Source organism: Harpia harpyja, chromosome 12 (genome assembly GCF_026419915.1).
Source record: "Harpia harpyja isolate bHarHar1 chromosome 12, bHarHar1 primary haplotype, whole genome shotgun sequence".
In the NCBI taxonomy this organism is placed as follows: domain Eukaryota; kingdom Metazoa; phylum Chordata; class Aves; order Accipitriformes; family Accipitridae; genus Harpia; species Harpia harpyja.
In genome coordinates, this window is record NC_068951.1 from 26,933,948 (window position 1) to 26,954,884 (window position 20,937).

General features: G+C 36.4%; 1 protein-coding gene across 1 annotated transcript in view; it reads right to left on the reverse strand.

Moving 5' to 3' along the window:
• The window catches only part of DNER (delta/notch like EGF repeat containing), a 135,442-nt gene that overhangs the window by 20,664 nt on the left and 93,841 nt on the right, over window positions 1-20,937 (reverse strand). Inside the window, exons 7-8 of the mRNA XM_052804430.1 lie at window positions 19,801-19,914; window positions 9,770-9,994 (exon numbers count right to left, since the gene is read on the reverse strand). Coding sequence (XP_052660390.1) covers window positions 9,770-9,994; window positions 19,801-19,914 — 339 coding nt within the window. The remainder of the gene's footprint in view (window positions 1-9,769; window positions 9,995-19,800; window positions 19,915-20,937) is intronic.

The window sequence follows — 20,937 nt, forward strand, 5'->3', positions numbered from 1 at the left end:
TTTTCCTGTTGGGCTGTTATTTTATAATATTTGCCTGGTACTGAAAGCAATGTAGACTGGGAAAATTTTTATTTGTTTTAAACAAAAGCTTGCCTCTATTTGTCAACTTTGCTCAATGTTCTTGAAATTTCATTCTGATGAAGGTCTATATTACACATTAAAAAAGGCAGTTTCAAATATGCTTTCATATTAAAAACACTGTTTCACAAAGAACAGTCATACAGAGAAGATATGTCATGGTATGTTAACAGTACATAAGGAGACTCTTCTTACCCCTACCATGGATTACTTTTGGTTAAATCAGTTAAACATTTAACCTTCTTGACTCATCATAGCTGTTATTCCTCTCAACCTCCTGTTAGTGTGATATAATACCATGAATATGTGCTTGTAATCTATAATATAATAAGATGCACTGGAACGGTGTTTATGTACTTTTTAAAATCTTGATTTACTCATTACATATAGCTATAAAAGCAATAGATGAATGAACATACAATGAATAAAGATGCAACAGGCATGAATAAAGATGCCAGGGAAAAGGCCTAAAATACAAAGTGTAGATTCTGCAGTGTGATTTTACTTCTTCAGATAATCTCTAGTTAGTAGCAAAACTTATAGACATGAAATGAGGGTAACTTTCATGAACAAAGAACCAGAGAGAGGGGCAGATTCTTATCTTAGTAAGTGGTAATCTATATTCACTCTCCTGGTCTAAGTTTTCCCCCAAATTCTCACAGAACCATAGAAAACACAACGAATGCCACCTCCAGACACCATTTCCATCCTCCCTCCCCCTCCCTATTATGGATAATTCAAAATAAAACTGTATGAAGATACAACATGTTAGTACTACACAAGACATATACACAATATTACCCATTTGATTCTGCACCAAATTGTCTTTTCATAGTAAATAGTTAGTTGGACTAGTAGCTTATGAAGAAACATTTCAGAACCACTTCCTCCAAAGCTGTTAGCCAGGCAACACAGAATTAATTATGCAAAATGTTATGGGTTTTCTTATCAGTCTATGATGAAGGAAATACCTTTATGTAGTGACATTTGTAGCCAACACACAAACCACCAAAATCAGAAAACTTAAAAGAAAAACATATGGGAATTCCCTGTGTTGAACACAGATGTAATCAGACATTTTCAGAAAAAATCCTTCCCACTTCTCACCTTTCAGAGGGAACAGAAGGAATTTTGTAACTGAATAGTTGTCTGGTTTCCAAAATCAATGTGAGCTATCGTATCACCTCCTTAGGATTAAGACAGCCCACGCTGTCAGACATGCACACAGCGAGGGAAAGATATTTTCTCTCTCCACGAGAGGGCAGATCTCGCCCACACACGATTTCACCCTCATGGTCCTCACCCTGGAGCCAGCAGCTTCCTTCTGCTGTAACTGCTGTGATGGACAAAGTTCTGCTGTGGTACCAGGTACCTGAGGAAAAGGCACGTTTCTTCTCATGGACCCAAGAGGCACCATATCATTCTTAACAAACGTTTCTCTCTGTATTACTGCTTTTAAATTATACTGATATTATAAACCATGTATTATACTGAATTCATACATGTATCTTCAAAAAGACTACATAAATAATTTCTCTATTTTTGTTAAAGAATTTAGATGGAAACAGGAGAATTTTTTCACAGACAACTTCAGAATAACAGATTCTAGTATAGTTGCTTCCTCTCTTTCTAGTAACATTACAATTCTGCTGCTTTTACATTCACAAGCAATGCCGAATACAGCTATTTGCATCTTTTGTGGTGTGTAACAGTTCTTCGGACATATTCAGAAAGAAAGAATTAATACCTACATTAACAACACTTCCCCAGCTGCTGTGTCCTTGAGAAGGGAAAAAAACCCCACATTGGGCATTGCAGCTTCAAAAAGGGCAACTAATATTACTAAACGTTTTTTTTTCCAGATCACTAGAAATTGGATATGCCTTCAATAACAGCACCTTCATGAACTCAAGCAGAACTTGCCAGTGGATGGTCCCATTCTGATGTTCTCCCTTCAGAGGCTGAGGAACGGACAGGGAACCTAAAAAAACCTCCTAAAATAAAGATGTCCCTACATTACCTCTTCTCCCTCTACATGACTGTCCCTCTGCTACTGGTCTTTACAAAGGCAGAAACAAATCTGTTGCCACTCTCCTCTGGATTCCCAAATCCTTCTTTCTCCTTCTTAAGCAACAGGGAGGCGGCCTTGAAGAGGCCAGGATATTTGCCTGATGGTCTCTGGCATGGCCTTCAGACAGCTACATCCCAAGGTGCACTGCCTTTGCACATGGCTATGTTAAAAACTGCAAAGGGAGAAAATGTGAAAGGGAGCACACAATCTGTGTCATGCAGGCTGATGAGGAGAAGCCATGGGTTTTGTCAAAGCCTTCAAGAGCATTAACAGAGCAAAAGATATAGCAGTGCAATCTCTTGAGAATATCTGCACTATCAGGTTAACAAAAGAGAGAGGGAGAAGCTTACTCTCCCTTTATAAATCAATAAAGAACGAAGTGGAAAGCTTTTGAGGCTTTCTTAGACACTAGCTCCTCAACAGTGATTCTCTGGGCTTATCCACACTTAAGACTTCAGCAAATCAAGGCAGCAGGACAAAAATCCCATCTTTATGGGAAGGCCTAATAGGATACAATGTAAGAGAGCTCTATTTTGCAGGCAACACCATCAGTACATATATATACATATATATATGTATATATATATGGCTGCTCACTAACAGAGTTGCATGTTATATAGTCAAGAAATAAAAGTGTTCAGTTTAAAGTCTGAGCTTGTATAGCTATTAAATAAGAGGAGAGAAGAGCTGATCCAGATGGCAGGAAGGTAGGAAGGCATGCTTACCAGCCATGGCCAGATTGCATGGAGGGTTGTCTTAATGTGGAAATGGAAACAAGATGAGGAAACAGAAGCAATAAAGGGCTCACAGACAATCTGGAACTGGAATTAACCTAAAGTCACTTCTGCCAGAGCTTGCATTTCCTGCCCCAGTTCCAAAATGTGGGAAGGGAAAAGACAGAGGAAAGAATAATTGCTGCTGCTGCAGACAAATGTTGCACTTGCCTCTGCAAAGGCACGAAGATAAACCTATGCTCCTATAATCATCTATTAAGCTGCATGAGCAAAAAATCAAGTGCAGAGGAAACATACTCCATGGTACTACTTCAGAAGTTGCCACCACTCTTCATACCCTGTGGAATTTTTTCTGACACTCCTCTTTTTTTTTGTTTGTTTTTAATGTTCTATATGTGCTATCATATATATTTATAAAGTAAAGGGCAGGTGTTAATGTCTGTACATGTGCTTTGCAGTTTCAAACTCCACATCCCTATGTCTTTAAGAAAGCCAAATGAAAAACTTTGTTGCGACATTAAGTTAGTCAATTTCTACACAGATCTCTTTGCTTTGGGCCAGACAAAATTAAAAAGAATATATTAAACATTTGCCTTTGAAATTGATAACAGCAGTTCTATTAAAATAATGGAGCATAAAGACAAAACAAGGTTTCAGAGGAAAGGTTTAAGAGGAGGAAGAAACTGCTTTGGGATTCAGGGACTAAATAAATGTTCTACGAACAGACACAATGGGGTCCCACTGGTTTCACAAACGAGGTTCTAGATGAGAAATCCAACAAATGAGCACAAGAATTTTTATCAGGATTAGTTCTTTAACATGGGGTAAGCATGAAAACACGACACAAACTATGAATCTAATGTCCAAACACTGGGTATTTCTTTGTTACCTGTAAAGGGCCAGATGATAAGTACTAATAACTGGGGTGTGAAAGCATATAATTAAAGATTTAAAGGTAAAGTTTCATGTGCAACTGAAAAATCACCCACATAATACAAAGTAGGTATGGTTGCATAGGCTTGTGAATTCCACAGAGCCCTCTGAGCAGACATTTGAAAAAGCAGCGTATTCAACTTGGAAATAACTTACACATTTTTACCCCTGTTCTGGAAATAGGAATATTCAAAAGTTCTACACTGCCTTCCAAGCTACCTTATACAAATTAGTTTTTCTATACAAGCTATTAGATGATGTAGGTTATCCATAATGATGCCCACAATGAAAGCCAACACACAAAAAAATGTAGTAGTAAATGCCTGATTGTGCACATTCTGCAAATTGTGCAGATATGCAAGTATAATAACTATCATTTATTTTTCTTCAAATCTGTACACTGGCCAAAAAAGCATGGAAACCAAACTACCTACCAAGCAAGGAGACTTTCACAGACCTTGGGCTAATTGGAACTGTTTAAAATTCCTCTCTTTTTTAATTTTTGAGGCAGAAGTAACACAGATGGAAATCCAGCTGACACCATGCCTGCTAGTAGAAACAGTGCATAAAGGAAGGATGACATTCAGGTCACACATATAAGCAAAACTCTGCAGCGCTTTGCTTCTGTAATAAGAAATCATATCCTCTGTAAAATACCTCAAAAAAAAAAAAAAAAAAAGAACATGGCATCCTGAAGCTCAACAAAAATAAAAAAGTGGCAGGTTCTAAAGTTTTTAAAACACCATGTTTCAGATATACCATATAATCAAAACAGAATAGCATTCTAAAATGTCATTTAACAAACTTACCATTAATATATCTAAAAAAAATAATGTATAGGAATTCAGGGACATGTCTGAAAGTGAGACTCCTGTACAAAGAAGTCAGTAGTCTAGGAGCTGACACACCAGTGCTGAGAGCCTGCAAGCCAGAAAGCCTCAGGGTCAAGTGGCAGAGATCATTTCTTTCCTACTAAAGTATGGCAATTTCTGTATGTAGTTCAGTATGTTTATTATCAACCCTTGATAATGCTACTAAACTGCACACAAATTTTATTCATCCACTTTACAAGTAACGTAACAGAGACCGTCAAAGTCTTTGCAGGCAAAATTGTAAATAGAATCCAGCTTTTTAATATACCAGAGACATAACCCATCCACTCTGTCAAACTGCTTTTTGATAGAGATACCAAAAATGTGTTAGGCCATGCTCTATAGCTATTACTTTAGGGTTTTTTAGGAATCGCAACCTAGGAATCCTTAAGTTTAATTGGTTGTCTGCCTTACATGCGATAATTACACAAACCACTGGCAAAGTGTGTGTTATCATGCCTCCTAAATGCTGATCTACACAGAAGTTGATCCCATTTATCTACTATCCCTTTAACTTGTGGGGAAAATCTCTGAAGATAATTGGTTCAAATCCTGCTCCTATGACAAAAAAACTGAAAAAAAACCATGATGGTATGTTCATAACAATGAAAAGGCATAAAAGAAGGAAACAAACAATTCTGACTATTCCTATCTTTCTACCACCTAGGCGCAGTTCTTTAATGATCTTTTGAAATAAGTTATCCAAGTTTTTAAATTATTGATAGACTAGTGACAAGCTCACATAATTTGACCTTTAGTTCCACCTCTATATGAAGCAAGAAATGCTATTTGTAGAGGGAATTCCTTCTAAAACAAATTGTCATTTTTAAAAGTGAAGCTTATAGCCATCTACAAAAGGTTTGGAAAAAAGAAATTGGTTTTTTAAATACTTCCCATTAAATTTCACACATGGAGCAACACAAAAGGGTTCAACTAAAGAAGTGCCATATATGGTCTTGGATGCAACCTCTGTGGTTTCTCATCTGGCTAACTTTTAAATGCACAAATATAATTTAAACAAAAATAAGTCTCCATAACGTGAGAGGTCAGAGACTACTTTTAAGTCCAGAGAGACATGGAATTAATTTGAACAAACCTAACCAACAACTTCTAATCAGGTGTAGGTGACACATTTCAGAAAAAAAAGCTTTTCTTTCTCCGAGAATATTTAACTAGCTTTTTGTTGTTTGAACCACAGGCAAAGAACATGCTGAAAAAGATCAAAACTTCCCTGGCTTATATGGAAAAAAAAATGTCTAGTTTTTCCTACCATGGCTGACTTGAGAAAGGGCACTCGTGCTGGACAGCTCCCAATACTCGAGTTCAGAAATCAGATCCCTTTTCATGACAGAAATTTAGAGGAAAATTTTTTCACACTAATTGGGAAATTCAGGTTTCTGTTGACTTGATTTATCTTCCCATTGCTTATACAAAGGTAGAATATCTCTTCTTGTGTTTTGATTTCTACAATTCAAAGCATTTGAGTCCTGACAATGCTTTTCAGAACTTCCCAGAGCATACACAGCACTGATAGTCTTAAAAATGCTCTTCATCAACCTCTGGGTTTTTTGCAGTCAACTGTGGTTTCAGTCGTATATTGAAAAACACTTAAAGATCAAAACATACTGATACATTTTGATTGCTTTCCTTGTTGTCCAGAGTTAGGCAGCTCCTCATCTCTATAACTTCTCGACCCTCTGTAGGTTTTTCTTGACCATGCCCTAACTGTCTGTAGCATTCAATAGTTAGAAAAACAGCAGTTTTCTGCTACGAATCCAAACGAGTTAACAAAATACTTGCTAGCCAGTCAAGGAATAGGTTGATGCTACCAAGTAACTCTCATAGTCCTACCCGCAGAGTGCTTTTTCCCTGTCTTTCCAGAATTTTTTTTTTAACTTCAATCCTTTTTTTCCTGTTCACTCCCTCTGCTATTTAGTCATTCTGGGGGCTGAGTGAGGACAAGTATATCCAAAATGAAGGGGTAAATATTAAACTATTAAATTCTCAGTTCTAAAAATGAATTTAGGAAAACAGCACCTGGCAATTTCAACTACCTGCAATCAAAAAGATATTTTGTCAGACATGGAACTAATCAGCTGATATAAATTCTAGTTTGTGCTCTCGATAAGACAGGATATGCTAGCTCTATTTAAATATGATTAGGCCTGTTGCTCTTCATCTCAATACCCAATCCTTTTCTCTAAGGATTCCTCTATTATGCAAACGAACAGCAAAGCAATTAAACACTTCAAAAAGGAAGACTGAAAATTTGTGATGAAAGAATTATCATCTTCACCTCCTGAAATATATAAAACAAACCACATGTTAGGAAATACTCTTCTGCATTACATAATGCCATTCTTCTGTTCACACCATTCATGGAAACATCTGAGCAGAAAACATTTGAGGTCACTTAAACATCTGGACCTATCTTGCCACAAAAATCTATCTACCCTCTGGTTTCTGAGAAGTTGCAAGCAGAATTGAGGATGCTTCCTGAAAAACTATCCATAAAATGGAGGCTGCTTTTTTTTTTGTGTGTGTGTGTGTGTGTGTGTTAAATAAGTTTACATGTCTTAATGGTTAAAGCTCTTGCATGAGATTCTTACAATCCATTATGTATAAATTCACATCTGCTGGACAACAAATGAATTATGAGATAACACTACTATGGTATCATCTGCATTTCACTTTCATATTTTTCTTCTTTATAAAGAAGTATGTAATTTAATTATAAATCTGTCAAATCCAGACTACAAATTTCCACTAGCTTCTGTTCATTTGTGAGTACCTCTCCAAAAACAACTTCTGATGGCCTTTCCATATCTCTAAATAGTAGCGATTAATTCTGACACCTTTTAAAAAAGCTGCATTAGTAGATTTCATTACAAACTCCCCATATCCACAAATAAAACTAATCCATTCTGGTGGAGAAACAATTCAACACAAAATGCACAGATGGTTAGTGTTTTCTATACCACTTAAATTCAGACCTATCAGAATCAGTGTAAGAAAACTAGATGGTCTAGAAAAGTTAGGACTGCTCATTGAACTGAGTTCCAAAAATTACCTTTTTTCAACAGGCTTTATAAAATTTAGTCAAAACAGACTTCACTGTTACATCATGCTCTGGATCAGGATAATTGCATTACATATGCACAAACTTTGTAACTACACTAAGTACTATATAGCCAGTTGTCTAACCTATTACTATAAGTATCTTCATTCCAAAAATCAAAACATACTGCAAAAAGAAAATTTCAGCAACAAAACTGTGAAACAACACAATCATGTTGTGGCCTCCCTCTCAGGATAGCATACACCAGTGAGACCCTTGCTACACAACAGAAAGCCTTATGATGAAGTACGCATAATGCTGAAACCTGTTCTTGCCACATTTATTGATTTAATGAGTGATGGCTTATTTTCAAAATCAATCCATTATTCCTATGAAGTGATGAATGCTTTCATCCTTAAGCAGTTTCAAACTTTAGCCTCAACATGTGGAATTTCCTTGATCGCATGCATCAGTTACTGAAAGCAACACTTTGAACTGTGCACTCAATATACTGCCCAAGACAAAGACATTAGCTGGTAATTCTTGTGTCTTCAGGGATCTCTCTTCAGATGAAATACCTCTTCAGATGAAATACTTTTATGGGCTACAGAATCTTAGATTAAAGCTCACTCCTTTCACGGAAAATAGGAGAGTTCTCTACGTTTCACCTTGCTCTAAAGCCATAAGAAGCAGAAAGCAGCGGCATCTTTCTTCCTCAAAATGCCAATAATACATGAAAGTCAAATTAAACAGTTATTTTACATTCTTTTTGTCCTAAGCCTCACTACCCTAATCTGAAGTGTTCTAGGAACAGATTGTGGGCTTCTTTCTTGAGAGGAAAAGGAGAAACTTCTTTTTGGAAGAGAAAGAAGCTGACTTCTTTCTATGCACAGGCTAAAAAGAAAACATCTGGATGTGGCATGTACTAATGTTCAGACTCACCACCTATAGGACTACTTGCCTACTTCTGGCCAAACCTTTGCAATTGGTAGGATACCCGCACATCCTGCTGACTGAGAAGGAAGGGAAAAGAGCTGGAGAATTGTGACTGGCTTCCCACAAGGCAAGGTAAAGCAGCAGAGAAAAGGTATTCCTCTGAAAGGAACTTTGTAGAACAACATGCGTGTCACAGCGTTATGTATATAGAGAGCTACTAACTGTCCAGTATCACTCCTTAGTTTATCCCTTGTGCACTGGGAATTTACGTTCCCCTTAACTTCTGCAGTTTTCAAGTTTATAGCTTTATAGAAACAGACTAAAAAAAAAGCGCACCAAAATTACTCAAATGAAAACAAAGATTATTGGTTTTCACTCTGTAAGTACTTAAGCAGTAGTGGATATGCAGCACATGATATCAGTCATTCTAACTGCTACTTCACCTATTAATTATCATTGCTAAAATGTATAAAGGGAGCTATAAGCACCCCGATATTCTGTTACATTGGTACAATGAAGAAAAAAATCTAGAGCTAAGCAGAATGCTTAGCACTGTTAGGCTGCATTGTCAAACAGTTACCAGCCAAGTCTACTAGCTATACTCACCTAAGCAGTATCACTGGAACTTCTGAAGAGAGGTAATTTATGTAAACATGGATGCCAGAACTAAAAACCTATGGGGTAACCAATTTTTTTTCCTTCTCTACCTTTGTTTATCTACCTTGTTTGTTTCCACTCCCCCAATGATCAGTGTCACATTTTCCATTCTCTCTACCAAATTTTGTAACTCCAGTGACACTTATACCTCACCTTAAAAAGATTTATCCTGCAGACTATGGTTTTATAATACAGCTGTAGATATCAACCAAGCCATATGGATCTCAGTGGTATTTTCAGTGCTCTCTGCAATTTTTGATTTTCCAAATGGAATGTGTAGATGCCTATCATTATTCTAAACAGACAGAACATCTGCTCAATGTGTTTTATACACTGAAAAGAAAAAAAGGAAGTCATTGTAAACTATATATGGAATCTACATATAAAAGTATTAGAAGATTTACAGAACATGTAACTGTTTGGTACAAACCAGGGATACAGAGGCATCTGTAGCTGGTTCCAACACTGCGACAAATGCCATGTGCACAAGGATTCAGAGCGCAAAAGTCAATCAGCTGAGCACACGTAGGTCCTGTAAATCCAGGACTACAACTGCAGGAGAAGGCAAGTCTGTCTGCATAACAGGTTCCATTGTTCTGGCAGGGAGATGATGCACAAGGGTCTATTTTGTCTTCACAAGAGGTTCCTAAAAACCCTAAAAGAAATAAACAGTTTTGATAAGTAAGCATTCTGCTATGCATACAATATTAATAACTGAAGCAAGTTAAAAGTAAGCCATTGATATAGCTATATTCCTATTTTTTTAATTATATGAAAATTACAAAAATACAGACTTCCTATAGATATTAAACTCTAATTTTACCCGGTAACACGGTATGATAAAAGATGTTTCAGGTAGAATCATACTATCATATGATTAAGGCGGTGAATTGCAAAAATATTTGTTGAAACTGTCAGTGCTTATCCACTTTCTGAAGTGTGTCTGGCTAGAAAAGCAGATAAGATTTTCTAAAGGTCAGGAACAGACTAGCCTGGAAAAAAAAGAAAGGCCAAAACTGACCTTTTTTTTCATTACTGTTAATGTGTATGTTAAGAATAACAACCTCTAAAGCAGCACGTGAGTTTACTTGAGCTTCAACAATTTAATAGAATATCTTTTACAAGAACATACTTCTCGTTAGCAGGAGAGACAATGATTTATTGAAGCAACACCGTGTAAAAATTAGACATAAAGAAAAGGATATTCTTGCAAGGGAATTTTTTTAATCAGATGTAGAAAAGAATAATATATGAACAAATTGCAGTATAATAACTCTAGATTGTATCTATACATATGCATACATCATATATGTAGTAACATGATGCGTGGTTATTGTACCCAAAAGCAAGTCAGAAGAGTATATTCAAATTCTAGCACCCTTCCAAATAAAAGAGCAAATTGTCCTTTCCATTCAATTCCAATATTTTTTGATGAGTATTTGGTCCATTTGTACATACCATTATTTTTCAGGCTTAAAGTTCCCTGGAATATCTTACATTATACAACAGCTCTTAACATTATAATACACCAGGAATGAGAAATCAGGAGCAAATCAGGCCAGCCTCTGCTCAAGACCAGCAAGCCAGCTTTACCAATCTACTCTAACAGAAAGCGTAAACCACTGCAGTTGTGCCAGTCTAAAAGACAAAGAACAGACCACATTGCCACTGCTATCCAGGAGATTGTAGCAACATTTCAGACACTAAAGAAAATAAGTAAATGCATGAAAATTGTTCTAGGATTTGAAAAATATTTAATCAGAAATAGAGAAAAACAAAACTAAAAAAAACCCAAACCACATAAAACAAAACAAAAACAAAACCCAAACAAAAAAAACCACCACAAAAAACATGCCTGGTGGTGAGAGAAAGGATCAAGATGGAGGAGATGTCTCTGTTATATAGCATCCTGCAAACGACTCAGAGCATGAAAACAATGACAGGTGACACTTTGGATTAACACTTAATATTGAAATCTTATCCCTGATGGAATGAAGCAGATTCTTGGCCTTACTTTTATAGGTTTTCTATCCATAAAGTCTCGCTGCTGGATTAAAAGCAGTTGATGTATTAGAACTGAAGACCTATATTGTATAAAGCTTATGATGAATAACAAAAGTGAGACCAAATACCACATTCAATACATACTTTACAATGTCTCGTTATCTTTTACTGACTCAGTAAATATTTTTGTTCTAAACAATGTCATTCCACATTTCAAGCAAGGTACAATTCATCAGGAAATAGTGTTCAGTTAATTTTGACGGATGTGTTACTTTCAGGGCATTTTGTTTTTCTTTCTTTTCTAATTATTCATGATTCACATTCAGGTGAGTTAAACTGTAACTAACTGTAGTTCTAGCACTGTAATCATGGGTAGCAAGTCAGGGGTTGCAATTTCTGAAAACAAGTGCATAAGAAATAGATTAATGTACATTTTAAATCATGACAAAAAAACCCCAAACATTTACTAAAAACAAACATAGTTTGTTCTTGATTGATTAGATCTGTTGAAAACCTGGCCTAGAAAGATCTAGTGAACTGAGCATAGTCTGTCAACTTGACTGAGCTCCAAGACTTGAAGAGTGAGTGAGGGCTAAGATAATCAGCCTAAAGACATTGAAGTTTCCAGCACACACCACAAAAAAGGGAGACTGGCAATTAATTTTAAATACCCTGAGGGTATTTATAGATCCACAAAAGCTCAGTGAACTGCATCAGAAAGAGAGGGAAATGGTATTAAACAACGGTGAATAACCCACACAGAGTGTACTAGAGGGATCTACTTAGAGAATTAACAAAACTCAGATGATTGTAACTAAGAAAAAGATGGAAAGGCCACAACTGCCCTGTGAGTTCCAGAGAAAACTAGGATATTCTGGGCCACTGTTGGCAGCAGGATTTTAGGAACATCCTCAGAATAGTCAGTCCTGGACAAATGACTTAAAAAGCCATGTTTCCCTCATATGCTCATAAATCTTAAGGCAGAGCTATAGAATGAAAACCAAAGAAAAAATAATCCAATTTGAAAAAAAAAAGTAATAAAAAAAACAAACAACCTACAGATTGAACTTTTAACAGTTTAACTCAGCAACAGACCAGGAATGAAAAGCAGGTGTGGCAGGGCACAGGCAAAGAACAGGCAAGAGCTTTCTGGCCTCTCCATTTTGCTAACCTATGGCTCAGATTGCTTCACGGGCTTTAGCAGGACCACCTGCACACCAGTGTTGAAGAGGGAGAGCTTAAAAACAGATACTGTGGAATCCTGTATTAGAGGTCCTTCCTGTAGATGGTAACTTCATAACCATCAGAAACTGAAAAGAACAGAAACCCTAAAATCAAGAATCTAATTCCAGCAACAGTTTACTGACAAATCAAAAAAGCTGTCCCGTTATCATAAAATCCTGGACCGATTTAAAAGAATCTGCAAGGACTTTTAACTATTACCAGGAGGAGATCAGCCAATGACTCCGGTGAAATCTCTACACTAACTCTGAAACCGGATTAAAAAGGATCAAAGAGATCTGAGGTCACACAATGACACTAATGCTGCTTCACTACAACCTTTGCAATAATCTTCCCTACAAAGAGAAGCTTACTGGCAGATGGCTAATGTTTCAAGTGACAAAGCACTTCAAGAACATATGCAGGTTTAAAATACACTAAAACATGTTGCCCTTGTGCTATCTTTGACTGCACTGCAAAACGTGTTTAGTTGATTTTGGAAGTTTAAATCTTATGTATGAGTTAAATAACCAAAAATACTCAAAGCAGCAGTAGTTACACATCTGAACTGAAGATCTATTATTTTGGCATTTCTGAATGTACATTTAAGTCCATGCCAATAAAACTGTTGAAAACAAATAATGCAAATAATAAATTTAAAAAAACAAAGTCAGAGGTGTATTGATTGAAAACGGAATCAAATGCTGGAGAAAAAAAATAATAAAAACCAGGATTATTTATCTGTGGATAAATATCCCCTGGACTGTTCTTCAGCCAGATAACAGGAACCCAACCCTGCATCTAGGTCGTTATTGGTGTAACAGGGACATGACTGAAATGTAAAGACTACTCGTGATTTGAAAGATCTGAATGCAAAATTTACCAAAGGAATAACACAGAAGGTAAAGGAGAAAGGCAATATTAGAAAAGATTTATACTGCTAAAAACCACAATACAATATTTGTGCTTACATGGATCAGACCATTTGGCTAGCTGTCAAGAAGAATAAAGTATTAAGTCAGGTGATATTCTTTATATATTGCTACAGACCTGCAGGGCAGTGATAAAAACTAGATCAGAAAATGTTTTCAGAGATAGAAAAGCTCTGGATAAAAGCCAGATTTCTCATCACGGTGAGATTTTAATTACTTGGCTATTGAAAGCAAAAGAGCCATGTACAAATCAAGGAAGTTAAACATTTTCTGAAGATACTGTACAACTGCTTTTTATACAGTCTGCGGAACAACCAACTTGCCTGAATTTTATGTTAGACCGAATTCCAAGAATTACACAAATGTGAAAAATTAAGTCTAGGACTCAGGATTACAGAACGTTTAGGGTATGAAATATAGGGATAAATATTAAAAGAAATACAGGCAATTTATTATTTTCCCTATAGAAAATTGTTTTGTGAGGAAATATAAGATGCCTGATGGTATTTCATCAGAATTCTGTAAAGGTGAAAAAGATACTCATCATAAGGAATCTAGAAATCATTAAAATGTAGTTGTAAGATTTTTATTAAAATTCACCCTCACAAAGTCTTTATGGATAAAGATGAACAGACGCTAAACCCATTAAAGCATTAAGCAGAAGTCTATTAAAAATAAGAGCAATTTGGGAAGATGCTAGGTAAAAACATTAGATTAGCAGAAAGTACCAGAAACTAAACAGCCATAAAAATTTTTAATTAACAACAAAATGTTCTTCAAGTAAATTAAACTCTCTTATGATAATATGAAGACTTCTGCATTCTCTAATCACCAGTAATCTTGGGAAATCTTCTATATGCAACAGCTGTGTGGCCTAGTTTCCTGGAATCAAGACAATAAATAGGTTTATTGTACGTAAACCTAAAGAAGTTAGAATCACATCTGCAAGATATAATATAGAAAAAGGCTTTTACATGAACAATGAAGCCCAGAAAAAGTGAAGACCTTGAAACTTAAACTATTCTTAATCTAGGCAAATAATTTCTGTTCTCCCAGTCAATTAAAATTCATGGTGACAATGTGCATTTTCTAGCTGCTATTGCGAATCAACACATATGAATCGCAACTTAGCATCTTCTATAGCTGTCAAACTCTATTTTTTAAACCACAGAAAGCACAGTAAGAGCATTCATAAATTTGCTGCTTTCCAGTATTTCCAGAAATACCTGCAGGTATTTCAGGGCACTTTTGCTCAGTGTGTTGCCTAGCTGTTGTTACCTGCAGCTAGTCAAATCAAATTGTCAATAGTAAAATAAAATCAGTCCAGAAATGTGAATTTCAAGTTATCTATTCCTAATCATAGCATTGTTTTCTCTCTATCTCCTTCTGCAGGATGGCTATGAAATCCATTATTGCTGATGACTATTTTTCAAAAATATATTAATCTGAATGAAAAGATTTCTGCCACTTCTGTCAGAGCAGGTGACCTCCGCATAGAGAAAGTAGCAAAATCCCAAGAATCCAAGCCAGTTTCACGTAGTTGGCCAACTGAATGCTTGCTATTTTTATCAAAGTTTAATGTTTCCTATAACACTGAATGCAGTTCATCTGTACACATCATCAGGACATTAAAATTGCATGTAACAGAACTTCAGAAACATCTTGCAACAGAAGTTTATTTCTTTGAATAACTGATCTGCACTTTGCTCATTATTATCTGGCTTTGTTCAAAACTATATTCCACTACTAATTTATTTTAGTATTTTCTTAGGAGCAAAATTAACAAAGGCTCTCCAAATGTTTAAAATATGTAAAATATATATATACACAAGTACCAAGTCTTTCATTCTATCAACTTTACAAAATTTGCATGTGTAAGGAACAGATTGCAATTTCCATACACTTTAAAAAAACAAACAACCAAACAACCAAAACAACTTTTAACAAGTATTTCAATGAATTTAATAACTACATAAGTAAGGATAACTAGTTCCTCCATCGATGAAACATTTATTGTAATTATATTTGCTTATTCCAACCAGCTTTTTCTATGTTTCTATTATTTATATATTGAATTCCACTTCAGGCTGCTTTGGGAATTTACATAACTTCTCAGTGACTTAAAGAAAATGAAGTAACCAAATTTATAAATTGATGAGCAGTACCCCAATCAACTCAAATAAAATTAATTAATATTACTGTCAATACAGTAGTATGTTACACATTACAATAAGTGGAAGAAAATCAGAGGAGATATCTAAGAGTGATATGGGTATTTACGGAATCATTCTCAATATGAATTTCAAATATCCATGTTCAGGTTGACATATGTTTACTGTGTGTAGGTTTTTAGAATGTCTAGAAATTTCTTTGCATGATCATCTGAAGGTAATATTTGCTAAACGTATGTTTATCATCATGAAACTTTAAAGAGGATGATCAAAGATCCCTACCACATCGTAAGTAACTACAACATCCCAAACATCCTTTTCACAATAACAAAGAGTAAAAATTTTGAACAAAATTTTCAGTCCTTAGTATTGCATAAGCTTCTTCACTATAAATTTGGGTATAAAATCCAATTTTCTCTTTAGCACAGGTGACTCAACTTCAGATAGCAGTTTATTTTCTGACATATTTGGGACATTAAAATCTACAATGCATCACACAGAAAATGGAATCTACAAGCATAAAGAAATTTTCTTTACTAAAGGACTCTTAAGACAGTAAAATTGTCTAAAGAATAATCATGAAATGTTCATATCTGATTCAAGCTGCTCTTTCAGTGCCTCCGATCTCACCTTCTCTAAGTAATCACATGCTACTTTCACGAACCACAGATCTCACTTGCAAAAGAAATGCACAATCTCGAGATCATTCCTCATTGTTTCTGTCTCATTCCTTTTTCTGCCATCCTTTTCTTTTCCCTTCATGATACTTTCCATCTGCTCTTATCATTTTCTGCCTAACTACATTATATCTCCAGTCTTTTAGTTTTTACACACATATAACCTCCTTGGCTACCTTTCCCCCACTGTGCTGAATTAGCACTACAGAAAGGAAGGCCTCTTCTCAACAAGCAATTACTGTTAAGCACAGCAGGAGAATAGCAGCAGAGCAAGAGACCTCACTTAAATTAGAAACCTATCATGGGTTTTTGGTAGGGGTTTTTTTGATGGAAAATTTGAGGACATGCTAAAAAATAGCAAATCTGCAAGTTATTACATCTGCAATCTTCAATTAACTATCCTTTGTTGTATTTACAAAAAATAACCAAATCTCTTCAAAACCCAAACAAAAGCTTTCAAAATATGCCTCTATGAGAGGATAATACCTCAAAAGAAGAAAGAAGAATCACAGGAAATGCAGTCGTTAGTAAATTTAGAGAATATATTTTGTTAAACCAACCCTTTCTTTCCCTCCACAAAATATCTGAATTCCTGAGCTCATTGGCATTAGTAGATCTTCCCGAACAAGAGAGAAAAGCAACATCTTATTACCTAATATGCCCATTAGGCTACTCCACAGCAATAGCACTGGCCCTTGCAGACAGACTGTGTCACTTCTGCACCAACACTCTCCCCTCTTGATGGTGGGGACATGAGTAGGAAGCACAGCCACATAACTTCATGGGAAGCATTTGCTCTTTGAAACAACGGTAATTATTAGGGAGTCAGGGAGAACCTTTGGGGCTGCTCTTGAGTTATCACAGGCTCACTCAAGAAGAGCAACCATGCACACAAGATGGCATTTGTTCCTGCAAACCTAAGAATGATTTTCTCATGTCCAAGGGACTGAGATCAGACACAGCATGTACGAGACTGTTCTTTCTAAGGGAAATAACCCTGGGCAGTCCAGACAGAAAGCGATTCCTGAAAATTTCTATCCCCTCCGAAGGCTTTTTCTACATTGGAAATAATACAGGTCAATGTAAGAAAACTGATTTTAACAAGAGTTGTAAATGCATTTCAGTAAAATTTCTTTCTTGTGTTGCCCCAGTGCTTTTTGAAAACATTTATACCATGTGAGCATGTTAGACATATAAATAAGCAATCAGAGTAACAGCCCTTCCCCCAATTCTGTCCTTGCTCTGTAACACGGCTGTTCTTGGAAACACAGAAATTATCTTGGGAGACTAGAACTGGTAAATCTGCACAGAAAGTTTCAGACAGGTGACCCAGAATGCATGTCTGCCTATCAACAAAGTCTATGAGTAGAGGTACTTCTTGAAGTTGCTAAGTAATTGTAATTTCTTTTCTTTCCTCTGGAAGGGTCAAAAAGCCCATCATATCTTTAAGTAAAGTCCAGAAACCATAGAAAACCTCAAGACTTCAAGCAGAAAAGGAGCACAAGTTTGTAGCACATAATTAGAACAGAAGTGCCAACAAACAAAAATACCAGAATACTGAGAAAATGGTACCAATGTGCCCAGAAGGAAAAAGAGCAGAGCACACAGCCTAAATACTAAGATAGTACAATGACAGTGCCAAAATAAGCCTACTTAAAGCAGAACACACAACGGTGACAACTGGAAACTTATCAAACCCAAATATGGATCAGTGGCAAAGAAAGGAACAGAAGGTAAGTATTCAAGAAACAAAGCAGGCAACAAGAATGTAGGACCAAGTGGCGTGACACAGAGATAGCCAAACACACGTAAAACTGAGAAAAGAGAAGCGCAAGGAACTTGGTTCTCCTGCAGCAGAAAAGCTGCTGTCAATAAGAATGCTACACATCAAGCAGTGGCACATCAGATAACCTCTCCGTCACTCTCTTTGGGGAGAACAGCTCTGGACGGAGAAGAAGGGAAGGTCTTCCTCTACTGTGCTTCAGGTCTCCCACACGGCACAGGGGAATGGCACGGGGCCCTTGGCTCCAGTGTACTTGCCAGAGCAGCATTGCTGCCCACGGCCATGCCAGGGCTTGCTGGCCAGGCGGAGCTGGCAGCCTGCCCCGCTCCCGTTCACGGGCTAATTGCTGCTGGCATGAGCTCCCTGAGCAGGAGAGCAGCCACAACCCCGCACAGCACCCAAGGCATAAACGCCTTCTAGCAGGGCACCGAAGAGCTACGCTACAAGCACCTTATTGCAGGCGCAGCACCACAGCAGACCCACAGCAGAGGATGGGTGATGGGGCCACGTGGGGACCTCAGCCCACCAGTAACCTTGCCCCGTGGCCAGCGTCTCAAATGGCAGTAGGAGAGAAGTTGAGAGATGGTCAGCATATTCATTACCAGGTCATCAGGAGCAAGCAATTAAGGTACGCCACACACGGAAATATGGCAATTCTAAAACAACCAAAGTAGTCCCAGCAGCTACTTTTCCAAGCATTTATTATTGGAAAGATCATTTCCGGCAAAGCATCCTTAATGAAATCTGTTCAAGGATCTTAAGAAAAATGCAAGTAAATTATTGATCAAGTCTAACATCTAATAATTTTCTCACTGAATTTTGCTACTAGTTATAAGGCAAACAATTTTCCAAATGCAAGATCTGCACTGCTGTCAAAATGTCAGTGTCTGTGTTTCAACACAGCTGTTAAGTGGGTCACTCATTAAAGCATAACACTCTAGAAAAGCAAGGAATCAGTCTAAAGAAATTACAGATAATCTTCATTATTAAGCAAGTATATATTACCGCAGCAGTTCTCAAAGACTTGTACCCTTAGAGTAAGCATAAGGTGCTGGCAGAATAAAAAACAACATCCACAGATCAAGTAAGAACAGGGATATAATTAGTTCAAGGTTCTAATCTTAATTATAAATAACTAATAGAAGCCTTCATAATTGAGAGCTTTCACTCCTGATAATTTTTTTATGAGCAATTTAGGCATCTGCCATTCCAGTCAGCAAATTGTTACGAAAGCACTTGTGGTGTCCTCATTTTGCAGAGTTACATTTACAGCATTTACCAATGAGAATCACCAAAAGGCCTTCACGTAGAGAAAGGAATAAGTCCAAACAGAAAGAAGAATGAATTAAAACTTTGCAGGATTTAAATCATTCCTTTGTTTTTGAATTACTGCTCTTACACACATTTTAGCCAACTGACCCATATGCAGAAATATGCAAATACTACAAGGGAGGCACTTCTTTCTCACACATTTACTGGACAACACAAAATATACTATTGCTGATTATACAAAGAGTTCTCATCTGGATTTTTTTCTGCCTACAATTATGTCCGAGGCACAATTTAAAAAATATTTTAAAATATATATATAAATATAACTGAAAATTTAGACTAAGTAGTACACCCTGCAAAACACCAGTTTGTATGAGGTACTAGATAGGTCTCCCGTTTACCTTCTGGGCACTGACAACTGAATCCATTGATGTTGGATGAGCAGGTACCTCCATTTTGGCATGGCTGCTGGATGCAATGATCAATCTCTGACTGGCACAGCTCTCCAGTGTAACCTACAAAACAGCACAAAACATTCAGAAAATATAGCAAAAATGAGGTTTTATCACTAAATGTATTACTAGGTCATTCAAACAGTATCATTAGTTTTCTTTAATAAAATTAACCAAAGTAAGAAACAGAATCCAGGACAGTATTCTAATTTGTTATATTTCTTATAAATCTCATTCTTATAAAATGAGATTTTTAATTAGAACTTATACTTCACTGGAGAAATACAAATAAGTAGTGGAAAGCTCGAGATCACATCAATTGTATTTTACCAGCAGCAATATTCTGACAGCACCAGTATAATGGAGGTTGGTGTTGGGTCCTCATCAGCACCCATATAACCAAAAAAGAAGTCATTTTAGAATGGTTTTCAAACACATCTTGAATCTCAAGTCAATAATCTTTAGCAAGACTTTAAACAAGACTTGACATTATGAATTATTTGTGCATATGCTGAATGACTGTCATTTGCTCCTACTTCTGGGCTTCAAGAAGAGTGTTTATTTTAAGTGGGAGCTGTGAAGAACTGCTCAGCACAGTTGCAAACTCTTCCAAATAAGCTCCTATAAGTTCACAAGCTACAGATTGTGTGTACTGTACTACTTGACCATAAGTTTACTTTGTTCCATATGTCTGATGTCTATAACACATCCCCAAAAAATGAACAAACTTACAAAATACAATCAAAATGATTAAACACTTCAAACTTAAATTCCTTAACAAATACCACACATTCCTCTTTCTAATTTTTATTTACGGCCAAGAAACCATCTTGGATGCATGACTGAAGAAGAAACTACACACTACACACAGATGCATTTTATTTTTTAAAAGGAACCCTACTTAAAATTGTAAATATTTTCCATAACAAGTATGTTTAACACAATGTCTGGTGTTAAAGACCAGTAAGCTATGACTAGGTGACACTGTTAATACACTGCTAAGAACAGGTATCTAAGACAAAGACCCCAAGGTGAGATAGAGGACATGCCTAGACTAGGATTTTGCTTACACAGGGGAGAAAAAGT